Below are 18228 nucleotides of genomic sequence, written 5' to 3'. Positions count from 1 at the left end.
ACATCTGATCAACTTCTGTGACTTTCCTTTTCTTTTTTAAGTGTGAACGGTGGAGAGGTCCTCGAGAGGTGATCTTGGGATCACTTCCTGAGGATCCTTGATGCCGAGGAATGTTCATCCACTATGGTCTGGATAGCCTGTAGCTGATCCTGAGCCAGAGCGGGATGGATGGATATATATATATATATATATATATATATATATATATATATATATATATATATATATATACAATATCTGGGTATCTAATACTGTTTATACTGTAAACCTTGAATTGTTAAAGTTTAAGTGCACCTCTCTCCTCAAGTGTGCATGTGAGTGGGTATGAGTGGATGTGCGATTGTATGAAGGTTTTGCGTGACCAAAGTATGACTGTTAAATGTGATTTTAACTGTAAAATTCAATACAAATATTTGCAAAAAAAAACACAAAAAAAACTTGTCAAATGTATTTTTTTTTACCATGAAAAAACAATTAAAAAAATATATATATATAAACCATAGTATGGAAAAAGGTTCATGTATTTGATAGACTTAGACATTCCTACTTTTAACTTGTCAAATGTATTTTTTTTACCATGAAAAAACAATTAAAAAAATATATATCTAAACCATAGCATTTCCATAAGAGTATAGACACATATTATTTTGCACACTCAATTATATTAGCAAAGTCAAATAAACCAAAGACAGAAGACTTTGCATCATTGATTTTATTTTTCACCCCAGGCTAAAAATGTTTGATCTGTAAAGAAAAAAAAATGTTGTAGCCTAGCCAAATACATTCCTTAAGCTCCCATAAATGTTTAACAATGGCAAGTATCAAGGTATTTTTCTGGCCCATAACAAGCAACCCTGTTCCCTGTTTCCAGTTCTGTTAATTTTCCACTGTCTGGAAAGGAAACAGATTGCGGTTCTTATAGGCACAATAACAATGCAAGATGTAAAACTAAGGTAATTGAAATAAGTGGAGGAATTACGCTTTAGTCTAGCAATAGTTGACTACAAGACTAATTAATCACATGACCTCTCACCTGTAGCCCTCCTTGCACTCGTCGCCGTTTTCTGTCCTGCAATCGGTCTTCTTCAGACCTTAGTGATTTAATGACAACATACATTCACTATCACTATCATTTCTGGACTTTCTTTGCTGGAACACGAACGTAAGTATAGATTTATTGATTTATTGCTACATTCGCAGTAAAGATCGGCCATTGTGTTGCCATTATCATTTATGTATGATTGCAATGACGTTGTTTGATATTAGGACTAGCAGTAAAACTTTATATTCTGTAAAAAAAGGCTATTTCCAGCGCCGCCTCCCAGAATGCTCTGCATGGGGACGTGCGTCTGACGTCACGTGTCCAGAAAATTCAAAATGGCTGCACGCGGTAGGTGAGGCCCGAACGAAGGAAAGTGGAAAAGAGTGTTATTCGTCAAAAAACCCACACAACGACGGTCATTTTTTCGCCGTGCTATTGTAAAATTGTCTTTTATCTGTGTTTTGTGTTCCGGGGGACCCCGACTCCAGAGTTTGAAAGTTTCCCGCGTTAAGCCGGTGAGTAAAAAGTTCAATACAGTTAACTTAGGCTATCTTTTGTTAGAGGCTGTGAATGTGTGTAGGTTACATGCTACGATATTCCACATATTTCCAACTGCTTGAAACGAAAGCGTATTACTTTATTGTCAGTGTTGTTTAGGCCCAGGTCGCTATTACTTCGTTAGTCAACAACGTAACGTTAACGGAGTGGAAACAGCCGTTCTTTGCTATTGTAGTGTATTATTTCTTTCTTTGTTCTTTAGTGGAGCTCGAGATCCTGTTTACTGTGGACTAGCTGTGTGTGACGCCCTGTTTTTGTTTCCATTAAAAAAAAAAAGGTATGTCTGTGTTTTTTGGCATAGTTAATTGTAGAAAAAAATATAAAATGAGGTGATGTGAGTGGGAAAAATTGCTGCACATATTAAGGATCCTTTTTCTTGATCTATATTTTTGTTATTTGCTGATGTATATATTTTATATACTGTTTTTTATTTAATTAATTTATTAGAGACTATTTTATGCTTTATTTATCTTTTTTATTATTTTATTTACTATTTTTATTATTATTTCCACATGTAAGCATAAATAATTGATCATATTAGTACATTGTTTGATTGCTTTGCTTAATCCATTCCATAATTTAATTCCACATACTGATATACTGAAGGTCTTAAGTGTTGTACGTGCGTACAAATGTTTTAAATTACATTTCTCTCTAAGATTATTTTTCTCCTCTTTTTTTGAGAGTAATTGTTGTATATTCTTGGGTAGCAGGTTATAGTTTGCTTTGTTTATAATTTTAGCTGTTTGCAAATTCACTATGTCATGGAATTTCAGTATCTTTGATTCAATAAATAAAGGATTTGTATGTTCTCTATATCCAACATTATGTATTATTCTAACTGATCTTTTTTGTAACACAGTTAATGAATGAAGTGTACTTTTGTAATTATTTCCCCATATTTCTACACAATAACTCAGATATGTAACACTAGTGAACAGTAGAGAATATGAAGTGGTTTTTTGTCTAGAACATGGTTTGCTTTATTTATTATTGACGTGTTTCTTGCTACTTTATGTTGTATATTTTTTACTTGAGATTTCCAGTTCAATTTATCATCATTCATTATACCTAGGAATTTGGTTTCATTTACTCTTTCAATTTCTATTCCGTCTATTTGTATTTGTGTTTGACTTTCTGTTACCAAATAGCTTTATTTTAGTTTTACTGAGATTCAAAGATAGTCTGTTTGTGTCAAACCATCTTTTTAATTTGTTAATTTCTTCTGTTATTATTTGTATTATCTTCTGTGTGTTCTCTCCTGAACAAAACGCTGTTGTATCATCCGCAAATAATACTAACTTTAAATCTTTTGTAACTTTACAAATGTAATTTATCTAGACATTGAATAATTTAGGTCCTATATTGATCCCTGAGGTACACCACAGGATATATTTAGCGTTGTAGACGTGTGTTCGCCTAGCTTCACGTATTGTTTCCTGTTCGTTAGATAACTTCTTATCCAGTTTAAGACTAACCCTCTGATGCCATATCGTTCTAGTTTTTTGATTAAAATATTGTGATTAATTGTGTCAAATGCTTTAGTTGGATCCATAAAAACTGCTGCCGCACATTTTTTACTATCTATTGCATTGGTAATTTCTTCTGTAATTTCAATTAAAGCCATTGAAGTTGAAACATTAGCTCTGTATCCATATTGGTTCTCTTCGAGTATTCTATTTTTATTTATGAAACTCTCTAATCTGTTATTGAACAGTTTTTCAATGATTTTAGAAAATCGTGGAAGTAAAGAAACAGGTCTATAATTTGTAAATTAAAGTTTGTCTCCAGTCTTATAAATTGGTGCAACTTTAGCTATTTTCATTTTGTTTGGAAATGTACCTGTTTGAAATGATAGGTTACTAATATACATCAATGGTCCTGAGATCTCTTCAATAACCTTTTTTATCGTTTCCATATCAATTCCGTTACAATCAGTTGAAGTCTTAGATTTAAACATTTTTCACGATTGTAACTATTTCCTCCTGTGTCACAATACTGAGGAACATGGAGTTGGGATTTGCAATCTGAGGCAGAGAATGAGGAGCTGTCAGAAAAAAGGAACAGGAAGCCAGTGTAAGTGTGTTCCGTCTTGTTTTTGTCATGTTTCTACAGTAATAGGAAGGTTATTTCCAGTAGCATTCAAAAATAGACCAGAGATGCTTGTACTATATGTATATTTGGCAATTTTGGTATTGCAATAATCCTAATGATATGGTTACCCAACAGCCATCATCTCGGGGACTCTGATGATAGCGAGGAAGACCTGGGAAATGGTGACCTCGCATCTTTGGAGTTGGCAAGCCAATTGCACAGGCAGAGTAAGGAATAATCTCTTAACATTGAAAAAAATGAAACCACCACATTAATATTAAAGATATGGTTAACATTCTTAGTGCTAAAGATATTCCCCTCTCCTTGTATCCCTTCTCCCAGCTCCACCGTCTCGCCGAGTGCCAGCAAGAGTCTTGAGTACTTGTCAACTCGACTCCTCAACTGGAGATAACTTTCTAGGTACAGATTGATCTCCGAAATAATATCTCAGCATCCAGTAACCATGGTTAACAGATCACAACCATTTAATACCAATTTATCTCCCTTAGCACCTCACCATGGGGAAGGACGCATTCATATGCCTTCACCAGCACCTGCATTAAACATGCAGAGAGTTACACAAGGTAGGGACTGATCTCTGAAATAGTAGTGTATAGATAGGCCCCTTGGGTATTACCAGTCATGGTTAACTGATGGCTCTCTCACAATGCCCACCTCACTAGGAACGGCAGTCCCTCCTCGACTCCCTCCACCCCCTCACCAGCAGCCCTCAACATGTGGCAGACAGAGGAGCCCGGATCCAGCCTGACCTACAGGCCAACATGGCGAGGGGGAAGAATGGCCGACAACATTTCCTGCTCTGGTGAGCAATAACTGACAAATGGTCATTCTGTGCCACAAATTTTGGAAAAAATTCAAATTCACAAGCAATCACATATTTTCTTCAAACTTTGTCAATAACTTTTGCCATTAACTAAGGTCAATAGCTAATGTCAGGATTATGAGTAATGAGGATAAACACTGAAACATGTTAATTTTATACTGCTGTTTGTCAACAGCGCCTGAGGTAATCCAGATCCTTAGCCTGCTGGAAACTATTAAGCACAACCAAGACCAGCTGATTGCGAAGGTAAACTTCTTAAGCCTTGAATAGGTCAATAATTCATAATGACATTGATTTTGATTCATTATTATTTTTTAAAGAAAGAAACAGCCTACATGGCAGCTTTGTGTGATTAGAGTAAACATTGCTACATTTTCTTGTTACATTTCACCTGTTTGCTCTTTAAATACCACTTTTAATGTTTTTTATTTATTTCGATCGTATTTTTAAAAAATGTGCCCAGGGGCCGTTAAAAAATGACCTGCAGGCCGCAAATGGCCCCCGGGCCGCACTTTGGACACCCCTGGCCTACACGAATACAAACATAGAATGATAGTACAAATATAATAAGAAAACAATGTCAACCTCCCAAAGTTGGGTTATGGATATTTATTTATGCCCCCAACCCCCCGCCGCCGTCATCCAACTGAGCCAAACAAGTACTCTGATCAAGGAACCAAATAACGATATTGTTTGAACATTTTGGATGTCTTGCACACCTATACCCTGATCACAAATTCATAGTTTACGCACCTTATTTTAATCACCTCCAGTAACTTTAAGTCATGTTTTTTTTTTCAAATGTAATCTCCTTAATACCTATCACATATTTTGTATTGTGTAAGCATACTTGGCTTTGGATGCTTCCTACCATAAACATAAATGTATCTGTCTTGTAATCTTGTTTGATTACAGGTGCTGTGAGTAAAAATGTGTTGACAAGGTCAGCCACGGACGCTGAGGTCACCAAACACGCCATCAGGTGGTTCAACTTGGCGGGGGATCGGGCAACGAGGAGACGAGTCCCGCTTCCACCTCCTCAGGAGGAATAGAGATGTATATGTATAAATAAACAACCTTTTATTGGACTTCTTGTCATTCACCAGTTATTCATTTTCTGATATGTTAGCTGTGCATGGAGCAGCGTTTCCTTGAAGTTGTAGCCTAATAGATTAAATACGTATATTTATATAAAGTATGTAAATATATAAAGTAAATTTACTTTTGAAATATATATTATATATATTTACTTTATAGAGTGAATTGACCATTTTCTGTTTCTGCTTATTGACAATATTGTTAGTTTAAAAATACAAGGCAATGCATAAGCATATATTGCTGTAGTAGGGCTTAGTGAAATTTTTAGTTTCCTATTTTATCCTACAGCAAGAACAGAAGGGATTTTGAAAATATGATAAAGGGGTCCAAAACTGCCAGATGAGCCAGGGTTTTTATGAGTCCGTTGCTGGTCCGCGGTGGGAGGTTAGGCTTTGATCTTGGGTGCGGAGCGGATGCAGCGCGCCGTCACGGCGCACCCGCCGCGGCGCACCCGCCGCGGAAATAAGGCTTTGATCATGGGTGCGGAGCGCATTCAGCGCGCCGCCACGGCGGATCCGCGACCCGCCGCCGTGGCGGATACGTTCCTGACAGCAAGTGGACGCCGATGCGGTTCCGTTCCGGAAAGCGCGATACCTCCGCGGGGTATCCGCCGCGGAGTGTTTTTGCTGTGTGGGAATCGGCAGAGATTCGGGAGAATTATTGCCCCGGGAGATTTCCGGGAGGGGCACTGAAATTCAGGAGTCTCCTGGAAAAATCGGGAGGGTTGGCAAGTATGACGCTGTCAAGCGCCATTCATATAAAACTTGCGGGCCGCACTAACGTTAAATTTTCATATTAAGGTGCGGGCCGCAAAATAACGTCTCGCGGGCCAATAGCGGGCCGCGTGTCTGAGACCCCTGCTTATGAGCATTACGTGCTGAAAAATTTAATTTCCCCTTTGGGATTAATTAAAGTATTTCTGATTCTGATACTGATTCTGATACATCCAGGGTCCCCAAACATTTTGCCTCGTGGGTTGGTTTAAAAAAAATTTGGCCGGGGGCCGAGCTGTATAGAAATATATATATTCCGAGCGCAATGATGTCACATTATCGATGGGAAAATTAATTTTTAGACAATATGATTTGCCTAACGGTTAGGAGACACAGAGAGTAACAAGCGGTTGAACATGGATTAGAAAGGACAGATAAAAATAAATAAAATATATATATATATATGTATATTTTATTTATTTTTTTATCGGCCAAATTTTTTGGGGAGACCTGGTGGAGGGCATGTTTTAATAACAGTAGGAAACACAATAGAGAAAGGGAAATACTGGAAAATAAGTTAGAGAAACAGAAGGTTAGGTTAGTGGTGGAGGATATTTTAGGATTGCACTCAGAACACATTGGATACAAAGCATTACATACATTTAAAAAAAGACTGGGTTAAATAAAATGATAGAGAGTAGGGTTCCAGCTCGGTCCACACTCCATATCAGAAAATAGCGGTATTGCACACCATAAGGTTGCTTGTCAACCGCCATTAAACCAGAAAAGAAGAAGAAGGACAAGTTGACGGAAGTGACGTAAGCTTCACGCATGCGTAGACCGATTGTGTCTGCCGCTACCGATCGAGTAGGGACAGTTTCAAGTGTGTCCAGAAGTATCAGGCAAGAAGTGGAATATATATGTATATGTCTTAGAGTGAAGCGCTCGTGAAAATTCATTTTCGGGTAAATAAAATGTCTTAAAAATATGAAGCGAATTTAAGCTCTACTGTTAGTTTTGTCTGTAGCAACCTCTTAATATTTTTTAAATTGTAGCAATGTTTGTTCTATTTTGAATGTATGTTGAATGTTCAGTTAGTTTATAATAGACATGATATATATTCCTGTAGAAAATGAAGCTGCGAGTCCAGCTACAGTGCAAAAATTTGCACGAATACCTCCGAGAGCTGAGTCCAGAGATTTTGGACCGACTATATAATCATCCTGCGACATGTCTGGCCGTCTACAGGTACATACTCTTCTCGTAACTATTCGACAGGATTGTTGACTAATGACATCACTTAACTTTCACAGGGAGCTACCCTCACTGGCCAAAAATTATGTGATGCGAATGCTGTTCCTGGAGCAGCCTCTCCCGCAGGCAGCTGTGGCATTGTGGGTGAAAAAAGAGAGCCAGAAGTGAGTCACTTATGTTATGTTATGTTTTTATGTACATCAGAACTCATATGAAATGTATTCTGGCATGCCCTGTGACTGACCGGCGACTAGTCCAGGGTATAAGTCTGTTTTTCGCCTCCAATCACCTGGTATAAGCTTCTGCCCGCGCCCCCTAACAGGTCAAGTGATAGAAAATAGATGGGTAGATGCGTCCAACAATGTTGTATACATTTGCATGTGTTATATGTAGGGTGGGTACTTTTTACATTTGAAACGAAAAGATACCAATTACCAGCACCTGGGAATGTACTCAACGGTACCATCCATCCATCCATTTTCTACCGCTTGTCCCTTTCGGTGTTATGGGGGGTGCTCGAGTCTATCTCAGCTGCATTCGGGCAGAAGGCGGGGTACACCCTGGACAAGTCGCCACCTCATTGCAGGGCCTACACAGATAGACAGACAACATTCAGATTCACACACTAGGGCCAATATTTTAGTGTTGCCAATCAACCTATCCCCAGGTGCATGTTTTTGGAGGTGGGAGAAAGCCGGAGGGAACCCACGCAGTCACGGGGAGAACATGCAAACTCAATTCCACAATATTCTTGCTTCCATGGCGGCAAATAAAAAAGTTTCTTTTAAAGTATCATTTTCACTTGACTACAGAATTAAAGGACAATAAATAGCACAACATGCTATGATTAACATATTAGGGGAATACAAAAAGTCATGCTCACTGCAAAGCTCAAAGGGGAACTGCACTTTTTAAAAAAATGTTATCTTTTATTCACAATCATTATGAGAGACGAAACCACCGATTTTTTTTAATAGATTTTGTTTTGCATTTTAAAGATTACAAAAAAACGTTTGCAAGATGCGGCTAATGGGAGTCCCAAGTGTTACCTTCAAAGCTCTCTAAAACATCTTTAAAAACCTCCATCAATGTAGTAACAGACACATTCATAACATTATGTAATATGTACATAATTTACAGTATTTTGTTCATTTAAGCATTACCGAAACTTATTTCCTGGGCGCATTGATTTCAGTGGTCCGGCAACGAAGGCGAGTGTTCTGCTACTTCCGGCAACAAACTGGTTTTTGCTAACTTTTGGACAAGTGGATTCACAATCTCATCTTTTTGAACCTGAATATAAGGAGGATGAACTACTGGTTATAGAAGCTGAGCAAGCACTAAGTGAGGCTAAACACTCAAAAAAGGTACAAATGTGCCCTCATACATATAAACACAATCCACCATAAGGCCTACTGTAATGCCCAATTAAACATAGAGAACATCCCTAAACTGTGCTAGCACTGTCGCTAACATGAGTGTAGGGCTGGGCGATATGGCTCAAATCTCAAATTCTTGTCAAATCCCAATATAAGTAGTTTGGCCCATAAACAAGCCCATAAATGGAAATATTCGTTGACACAACTACACATATCCACCATGCCTTGTGTTTCAATTTTCAGGACTAAAGTTGATCCCAAATACACAAAAACTAATACCAACAAGTAAGACAAATAGGTTTTATATAATCGGATCCCAAATTAAGAGGTGTTTGAGATAACAAAAAAGAAAATGCCTTGAAAATAATACGAAAAGTCAAATATAGTCTCCCATCTTCTTTAAAAAAAACATTTAGCTATGCTTAATTATTTAGCTAACAAAAACACCAAATAACAAAATGTGAAAAAAAGTGCCCTGGTTTAAGAGGACATGTTTAAAGGTCAGCAGCAATATGAAAATAATTGACCTTTAAAAATGGGCATTTTATAGGTAAACATTATTCCATCCATCCATTTTCTACCGCTTATTCCCTTCGGGGTCGCGGGGGGCGCTGGAGCCTATCTCAGCTACAACCGGGCGGAAGGCGGAGTACACCCTGGACAAGTCGCCACCTCATCGCAGGGCCAACACAGATAGACAGACAACATTCACACTCACATTCACACACTAGGGCCAATTTAGTGTTGCCAATCAACCTATCCCCAGGTGCATGTCTTTGGAGGTGGAAGGAAGCCGGAGTACCCGGAGGGAACCCACGCAGTCACGGGGAGAACATGCAAACTCCACACAGAATTATTATAGGACATAAACACAAAGATTTTAGTCAGGAACACCAACCTGCCAACTGCTTCATAATGCTGTGTTCTGAAAATTACTTTAAAAAAGTCATTAATTATAGTTACTCGTTACTTTACCAAAAATTTAATTGAATTACTAACATAATTATTCTTTAATAAATGTAATTAATTACTGGGGAAATGAATGAATGTGTTACTTTTAAAAATCCATTCATCCATTTTCTACCGCTTGTCCCTCTTGAGTTTTGGGGTGCTGGAGCCTAACCCAGCTGCACTCGGGCGGAAGGCGGTGTGCACCCTGGTTAATAAAGTTCAAATATTAAGTTAAGTTTCAGTGTGCGATTGTGCCTTTTTAAAAGGCGGTGCCTGTTTCCTAATGACGTCAGCGAGTTTACCCAGTAGTCTCAGTTTGAGCTGTTTTTGTTAGCTTAGCAGGCTAGCAGCGGCAGTTTGTCCGCTCTGACGGCAGCTCTGTTGAATCGTTCACTGGTTTGTGTTACTTCTGCTTAATAAATAGATTGAGTGTGCTTCCATGGCTGTATGTTCTTGTCAACAAACGCGGTGTCGTAGAATTTCTGACCTTTTGACCTATATTTCTTGTCTTTTAAGAATGTCCGCTCATTTTCAATTCTCTCCTATTCTGTGCCAGTGGGACAAAAGTGAATGTTAAGTCGTCTACGGAATGTGTTGACTGTCTAAAGGATTCGAGTTGTTATGGAACAGATAGGGATAACAGACAGACATTGACGCATTTAGATAACAAACAATGACGCACATGAGACATATAAAAAATGGCAGAAGACCGGAACTCGATAGTGATTTTGGCTTGTGTGTGTCTTGTTTGCTCCGGAGTGACATGTGGTCTGTCTGCACGGCCAACTCAATTCAACCTGCACTTCTGATAATGGGTAAATAAATTTGTTGTACTAAACTACTTTTGTTGCCTGTTTAAGCTTCGGACAATCCACTACACAAATTGGCGTCACGAACAGGATTTTGAATTGTCGCTATTTTAAAATATTTAAAATCTCAGGTACCCCTTGGCATACCTTCAAGTACCCCCCTTTTTTGTCCGGGCGGAAACACCATATCCTCCTTTGAGAACTACTGGTTTAGCCTATAAAAAATCCTTTGTCTCATACATCATTACACTGTACAACTCCTCTTTGGGGGGGCTAGGATGACAGGGAATGCAAAACAATAACAGTGCAATACTTTTTTATATCATGGTCGTTAATGCCTAGTTTCTCTTATTTTACTGTTCTATTTTTATTCTCCTTGTAATATTTTTCTATTTTGTTTCCATTTATACCCTTATTAGTTACTGTTTACTTTTTACTTCTTCTTCCTGAGGGAACTCTTCTGAAGGAATCAATAACGTTTTATCTGTCTATCTATCTATCTATTTATTACTAACCCGAGCACAATTCATGACGTCATGCTCATCTTGCAGACAGTTATTTCCATTTAGTTTTATTCTCTATTTGTCATTCTACATGCACCAATGTCACATGGACATTTGCTTTCTTTGTTATTTATTTACATTATTATTTCTGGATTACTTGCTGTCTGTTTACTTAAGTTCTCATATTTTGGTCTGTCTTCCTTCTGATTAGAATTTGTTTAACGCTTCTCTACGTTTTGTTTTGACAATGGCGCTGAGTGGCTCTTATCTGTACTTCTTCAGACTCTATGTTTCACAGCCTGCACAGATACCCCTAGATGTTTTAGAATATAAATTTAACTTTTATTTTATTGTGTGTTTATTCCTAAAAAAATTAAAATGTCAATGTATGATCAACTTATCTTTATGAAATTTAAATTCAATATTATTAATTTATTTGTTGTATAACTATTAATTCAAAGTTACAATGTGTCCTAATCTATGATGTTCGTGTGTGTGTGTTTGTCTCAACTTCCACACAGAAACTGGATGGATCAGATAAGCAACAAGGCCGTACCAAAAAAAATATGCTAGACATATAAATGAATGATGAATTAAACAATGTTTCAATATCCCACAATCCGTATTTATTTATTGATATTTAAACGTGTAATTTTCCATATATCTATTATTTTACTGGACTTAGCAAGCACCTACTACTAGCACACTCTACAGACGAGAATAACTGTTCAACCACACTTAGTAATGCCAAGCTAGATGCTAACTTAGCCTTACTATGCCTCAGTAAGCAAACTTTTGCTAACCTAGCCCAATGCTATGCTAACACAATGCTAACCTAGCTCAATGCTATGCTAACACAATGCTAACCTAGCTCAATGCTATCCTAGCTCAATGCTATCCTAACATTGTCACACCTCTTCGGCCTACGCCTCGTACAGCTGACACTCACACAGCCTCGCCACACGCACACACTCTTATCTCAAAATGTCTTCCAGCTGAGACTCCTTTTTTTTTCTTTTTTTTTTTTCTTTATATGCGTCACACAGTCACTCACACAGAGAATTTACCAGCACAGTTAAAAGTAAATGCAATAGACAACTATTTTTCTCAGCCAGAAGCACAGCTGTATCATATCAGAACCTTAATAATAAGAACAACATTTATCATTCACTCTTAGATGGACAAATAGTCAAGTTTAAGGAGGGTATTCTGGACTTCCCTGCTTAGGCTGCTGCCCCCGCGATCCAACCTCCGAGAGCGGAATAAGATAATTAAATGGATAGATCATACACTCATATGTTTTCTGTACATAAACTTTGTCTACTTTCTCACACGCACACACATTTTAGACAATTTCCAAACTTTTACAGATAGCGGGGCTGTGAGAAAAAGCGTGAAGGGAGGTTGCGAGAGGGGGGAAGGAAAAGGAAGGGGGGAATTAAACCAGATAAGAAACCAGGTGCTACACAAAAGTTATTAAATTATGCAGATATATATATATAAATTTAAAAACACACATTTTTATTTTCCACAACCCACGCCCCCCTGGTCCGGACCAATATAAACAACTAATGCACGCGTGCTTTTGTGGAATTGGCCGTCTCATATCACAAAAACCAGGTTCCATCATTGCTCATAAAACGGCGATTAACCCGTTTCATTGGAGCAGCACCTGCGTTATCAAACTGACCAACACGGATCACTGGCCTCTAAGGCGCCATAGGACCACCAGGAATCACCCAGCAACCTACAGACATCGTGTCTGGTCAGTCCCATACAGTTTCACCAAGTTTCACCAAAGCTCTACCATATGGAGCCCGAGACGCCACCTGTCTATTCTGCAGCCATTAAACAGATTCGTGACAACTTGGCTCAGTTGATCTCCTTTACCGGAGTCACTGAATGGTCACCTAATATGAGGCTTTTTTACACGCTGAGTCACAAGGACTAGGGACCGCTGCAGTTTCCACATAGACAGGTGTCTCGCACTTTCACAGACGTATCAATTTTATATGGGCCAAATGTTACACCAGTTAGCAACCCTTGCCTTAAATTTATCTTTGTCCAACTCTGGCTAATTCTGATGCACTTGCAGAAAGAAGCATCCTCTGCCAACAACGACAGAGGATGAAGAGGTTAAAAGAAATTTTTCGTCTCACATCGTCTGTGCTTCTACACTCCAAACCACCAAAATTCTAATAACAATCCCCTTATGTTAAAAACAAGAAATCACTAGTTTTCAACAAACACACAGACAAATGATCACATATAAAACAACTCAATCCAACCATAATTTACCCCATTCCAGGTTGTTTTTGGAGAACCTGACTAAACCTATCTTTTATCAAAAATAGATTCAGCAATTAGTCTTATCGATCCGGCTCTCTCCAGGCAGAAAATGTTTACACTTTAAAGCAAACTGCTTACCTTGTTATGCGCGCGTGCAGCACACTGTCTGCCTGACAGAGAGAGCGGAGCGGCTGTCGACCTGTAGCTTCTAAACCATCCTGTTCGTGACGCCAATTTGTGTAGTAGATTGTCCGAAGCTTAAACAGGCAACAAAAGTAGTTTAGTACAACAAATGTATTTACCCATTATCAGAAGTGCAGGTTGAATTGAGTTGGCCGTGCAGACAGACCACATGTCACTCCGGAGCAAACAAGACACACACAAGCCAAAATCACTATCGAATTCCGGTCTTCTGCCATTTTTTATATGTCTCATGTGCGTCATTGTTTGTTATCTAAATGCGTCAATGTCTGTCTGTTATCCCTATCTGTTCCATAACAACTCGAATCCTTTAGACAGTCAACACATTCTGTAGACAGGTTGGCACGACTTAACATTCACTTTTGTCCCACTGGCACAGAATAGGAGAGAATTGAAAATGAGCGGACATTCTTAAAAGACAAGAAATATAGGTCAAAAGGTCAGAAATTCTACGACATATCCTCCTTCCAGGGTTTTAAGACCCTGGACCAAAACAATTTCTGATGTAGACCACTAGTTAAATCTCTACCACAGATAGAGGCAAAAACCTCAATGTTTTTATACGAGGCAAAAATTCCGTCTATGACCCTCCTTCAGAGCGATCGCTGTTACCAGCCTGCAGTAAAACCATCTCACAGAACACAATTAGTGGCCTACCCTTTGATTTAGTAAAGGAATAACAAATACTTTGATCATGAACATCATTGAACATAAATAGATGAATGTATATAGACTTATGACTGTAAGACATTTGCAAAAATATTTTTCCCGGCATTTGCAATGAATGTAGTTACCAATATTGTTGATTATCAATTGATTTTGAACACACAACTGAATTTCGTATGAGTCCATGTTCGATTAGAGCTCGTATAGATGGCTCGGTGGTGCCTCAGGCTGGTGGCCTGCCGACACCTCGTTGGGCTTTTGGCTGCCTTGGTGAAGAAAGAGATCCACTCAAACAGTCTGTCTCTCTTTGGGGTGTGGTTCAGTCCATTGGGCAGACTGTGCAATGGCATGTGCGCGCTGGCCGCTTTGGGGAAAACTCAGGTAGAGTTGGAGCTGTGGGGGCTTTGGGGAAGGCTGGGGCAGAGTATGGGGCGAGGGGCTTTGGTCCAGGCCCTCGGCTTGCTTCAGGCCTCCTCGCTGCTTCGGCACTCCCGACACTTCTTTCCACAGCTGCTGGAGTCCCGGTGGACACATTGGCTGGCAACCTTAGTTGTTCTCGTCATCGCTGGCAAGGTGTTGTCTCTCCTCTCGGTTCCTTCCAGTCAGGTATCGGGTGTTGGTCCTGGATTGGCTTTGACCGTGCCACTCTTAGCGAGTGCAAGGGAATCTGGAGTGGCTGCTTTCATCCTCAAATCTGCACAGAGGAACTGGCACACAAATTCTACATTTTGCAAACTTACCATTTTGGTCTCATGGTCTTTCCACCTTCCTAGGAAGCTGCTGGTCCTGAGAAGTGCTGATCTTGTGACTGAAGAAGATTAACCTGTTTTCTTAAAATAGGTGCCGTTGTTTGACCTAATCTTTTTGGGGAAACCATGTCGGGATATTAGATCATTCACAAAACATTTAATTACTGAATTGGCACCCTCTTTTGAGGTTGGGGTTGCTTCCGCCAACCACTGCAATTGTCAATCTAAATCATTACGTTCCTTTATCCTTGTACCGGATTGATCATATCGATTAAATAAAACCTCAACACGCTCAAACTTGACCCAATCCAAACTCACCTCCCCCTCTGTCCCTCTCACAGGGACAGTGTTAGTCGTAGTAATAGTAATAGTAGTAGTAGTATTAGTAGTTTCAGAAACATCCAAGAAAAAGAAAAGGCAGCTGATAGTCAAGTGCAGCAAGAACAGAGGCGGAGGACAGGTCATGTTTGAGGTCCAATCCAAACTCACCTTGGTTCCCATACCGGGAGTCGAACCCGGGCCGCCTGGGTGAAAACCAGGAATCCTAACCGCTAGACCATATAGATATGTTCTAGTACAGAACATATCTGTTTCTGAACTTAATGTTTCTGTGCATTGTCCCATCATAGATAGACTAAATTAAATACAACTATTTAGTGAATTATTGAGGCCACAATAATTCACTAGGTGTTGTAAAATATCAAAGTACTATTGCAAAAGCGAACAGTGACCTCAAACATGACCTGTCCTCCGCCTCTGTTCTTGCTGCACTTGACTATCAGCTGCCTTTTCTTTTTCTTGGATGTTTCTGAAACTACTAATAGTACTACTACCAAGAAAAAGAAAAGGCAGCTGATAGTCAAGTGCAGCAAGAACAGAGGCGGAGGACAGGTCATGTTTGAGGTCACTGTTCGCTTTTGCAATAGTACTAATTGTGTCCTGTGAGATGGTTTTACTGCAGGCTGGTAACAGCGATCGCTCTGAAGGAGGGTCATAGACGGAATTTTTGCCTCGTATAAAAACATTGAGGTTTTTGCCTCTATCTGTGGTAGAGATTTAACTAGTGGTCTACATCAGAAATTGTTTTGGTCCAGGGTCTTAAAACCCTGGAAGGAGGGTATGTCGTAGAATTTCTGACCTTTTGACCTATATTTCTTGTCTTTTAAGAATGTCCGCTCATTTTCAATTCTCTCCTATTCTGTGCCAGTGGGACAAAAGTGAATGTTAAGTCGTGCCAACCTGTCTACAGAATGTGTTGACTGTCTTAAGGATTCGAGTTGTTATGGAACAGATAGGGATAACAGACAGACATTGACGCATTTAGATAACAAACAATGACGCACATGAGACATATAAAAAATGGCAGAAGACCGGAACTCGATAGTGATTTTGGCTTGTGTGTGTCTTGTTTGCTCCGGAGTGACATGTGGTCTGTCTGCACGGCCAACTCAATTCAACCTGCACTTCTGATAATGGGTAAATAAATGTGTTGTACTAAACTACTTTTGTTGCCTGTTTAAGCTTCGGACAAGCCACTACAGCGGTATTATTTGAATGGCAAGTTTGTCACTTCTATCATTGATTTGTTACTCAATATTCCCTCAGACCCTTGTAGTTAATAGTGCGCAGTGCAGTTTGTGTCAAATGGTGGTGAAAAAACATTGTCTTTTACTGACCAGTTCCTTCAACTAAGATCTAGTTTCACTTGTGTCGACAGTTCCTAATTGGCAAGGTGGACCGTTACAATTCTGGAAAAATGATACGGCTATCAGTATTTTTTTTATCCAGCTGACAGTCATAATTATGACACATTGTCACATTTACCTTGGCTACCAAGGCTAAGTATAAAAAAATTATCTTGGAATTATCAAAAATAAGGAAGCAACACCACACAAGTTCGTGTGCACGCTAATAAGAGTTAGTATCAGTTCGAAGTGAATGCTCTTTACTCACGGCAGCTGCTACCGCGCTTCATCCTAGCGACCCAGTAATCCTCAGGCCAATATTTATCCACTCAAAAAGTGAGAAAATTAAGTAATATAACAATCCATAGAGTTGCTTTGAAGCAGTACAGCATCCGCTGACAGGTCTCTATGAAGTAGCTGTCTGACGTCACTCCATCACACCCCGTTTATGTGGCATCAAAACACCTTGCTTAAATGTGTTACAGTTCATTTTGTCTCTTGACTCTATAAATTGGACGATCAAGCATTACACTTGCTCATTGAGTCTTTTCATTTATATAGTACACACTGTACAGACAGCAATAGCTGTCAACACTTAATATGGCCTCCGATCCGGCACTCAAATACATACGTGTGCAACATAAACACAAATAATAATTAGTATTGTTACAAAATGTACACCCACCGAACATGCCAGTTTATAGTGTTGATTTATATTGTATATTGATATGCACATGAATGCTATACAAAAATATAATTTCCACCTGAGTGTAATTTTAATTATTAGAAACACAGTGATGGATCTGTGTGGTCTTTTTAAGATTGTGACATAACAACTGCATTGCACCTTGCACTGCAGACATACAAACCCCGTTTCCATATGAGTTGGGAAATTGTGTTAGATGTAAATATAAACGGAATACAATGATTTTCAAATCTTTTTCAACCCATATTCAATTGAATGCACTACAAAGACCAGATATTAAACTTAATTTTTTTTTGCAAATAATAATTAACTTAGAATTTCATGGCTGCAACACGTGCCAAAGTAGTTGGGAAAGGGCATGTTCACCACTGTGTTACATGGCCTTTCCTTTTAACAACACTCAGTAAACGTTTGGGAACAGACGAGACACATTTTTTAAGCTTCTCAGGTGGAATTATTTCCCATTCTTGCTTGATGTACAGCTTAAGTTGTTCAACAGTCCGGGGTACTCCGTTGTGGTATTTTAGACTTCATAATGCGCCACACATTTTCAATGGGAGACAGGTCTGGACTACAGGCAGGCCAGTCTAGTACCCGCACTCTTTTACTATGAAGCCACGTTGATGTAACACGTGGCTTGGCATTGTCTTGCTGAAATAAGCAGTGGCGTCCATGGTAACGTTGCTT

The 18228-nt window shown here is 39.1% G+C and overlaps 1 protein-coding gene, 1 long non-coding RNA gene and 1 other non-coding gene across 5 annotated transcripts in view; 2 read left to right on the top strand and 1 right to left on the bottom strand.

Moving 5' to 3' along the window:
• Nucleotides 1-1372: 1372 nt before the first annotated feature.
• On the top strand, nucleotides 1373-5645 carry LOC133655137 (uncharacterized). Of its 3 annotated transcripts, XR_009826958.1 has the most exons (8): nucleotides 1373-1557; nucleotides 1803-3676; nucleotides 3830-3921; nucleotides 4037-4114; nucleotides 4204-4278; nucleotides 4378-4517; nucleotides 4714-4784; nucleotides 5454-5645. It is a non-coding gene; the product is annotated as an uncharacterized LOC133655137 (long non-coding RNA). The 3 variants fall into 3 exon arrangements; XR_009826957.1 differs by lacking the exon at nucleotides 1373-1557 and having other exon boundaries at nucleotides 1568-3676; nucleotides 5454-5641; XR_009826959.1 differs by lacking the exons at nucleotides 1373-1557; nucleotides 4714-4784 and having other exon boundaries at nucleotides 1568-3676; nucleotides 5454-5642.
• A 1523-nt stretch (nucleotides 5646-7168) lies between these two features.
• gtf2h4 (general transcription factor IIH, polypeptide 4) overlaps nucleotides 7169-18228 on the top strand; it is a 115913-nt gene continuing 104853 nt past the window's right edge. Inside the window, exons 1-3 of the mRNA XM_062056758.1 lie at nucleotides 7169-7314; nucleotides 7479-7597; nucleotides 7663-7767. Of these exons, the coding sequence (XP_061912742.1) occupies nucleotides 7482-7597; nucleotides 7663-7767 (221 nt within the window). The 5' untranslated portion in view covers nucleotides 7169-7314; nucleotides 7479-7481. The remainder of the gene's footprint in view (nucleotides 7315-7478; nucleotides 7598-7662; nucleotides 7768-18228) is intronic.
• Nucleotides 15645-15716, bottom strand: trnae-uuc (transfer RNA glutamic acid (anticodon UUC)). The gene has a single exon. It is a non-coding gene; the product is annotated as a tRNA-Glu (tRNA).

Source organism: Entelurus aequoreus, linkage group LG08, assembly GCF_033978785.1.
Source record: "Entelurus aequoreus isolate RoL-2023_Sb linkage group LG08, RoL_Eaeq_v1.1, whole genome shotgun sequence".
Classification (NCBI taxonomy): domain Eukaryota; kingdom Metazoa; phylum Chordata; class Actinopteri; order Syngnathiformes; family Syngnathidae; genus Entelurus; species Entelurus aequoreus.
Note: the sequence above shows the minus strand (reverse complement) of the source record. Positions and strands in the feature narration are given on the sequence as shown.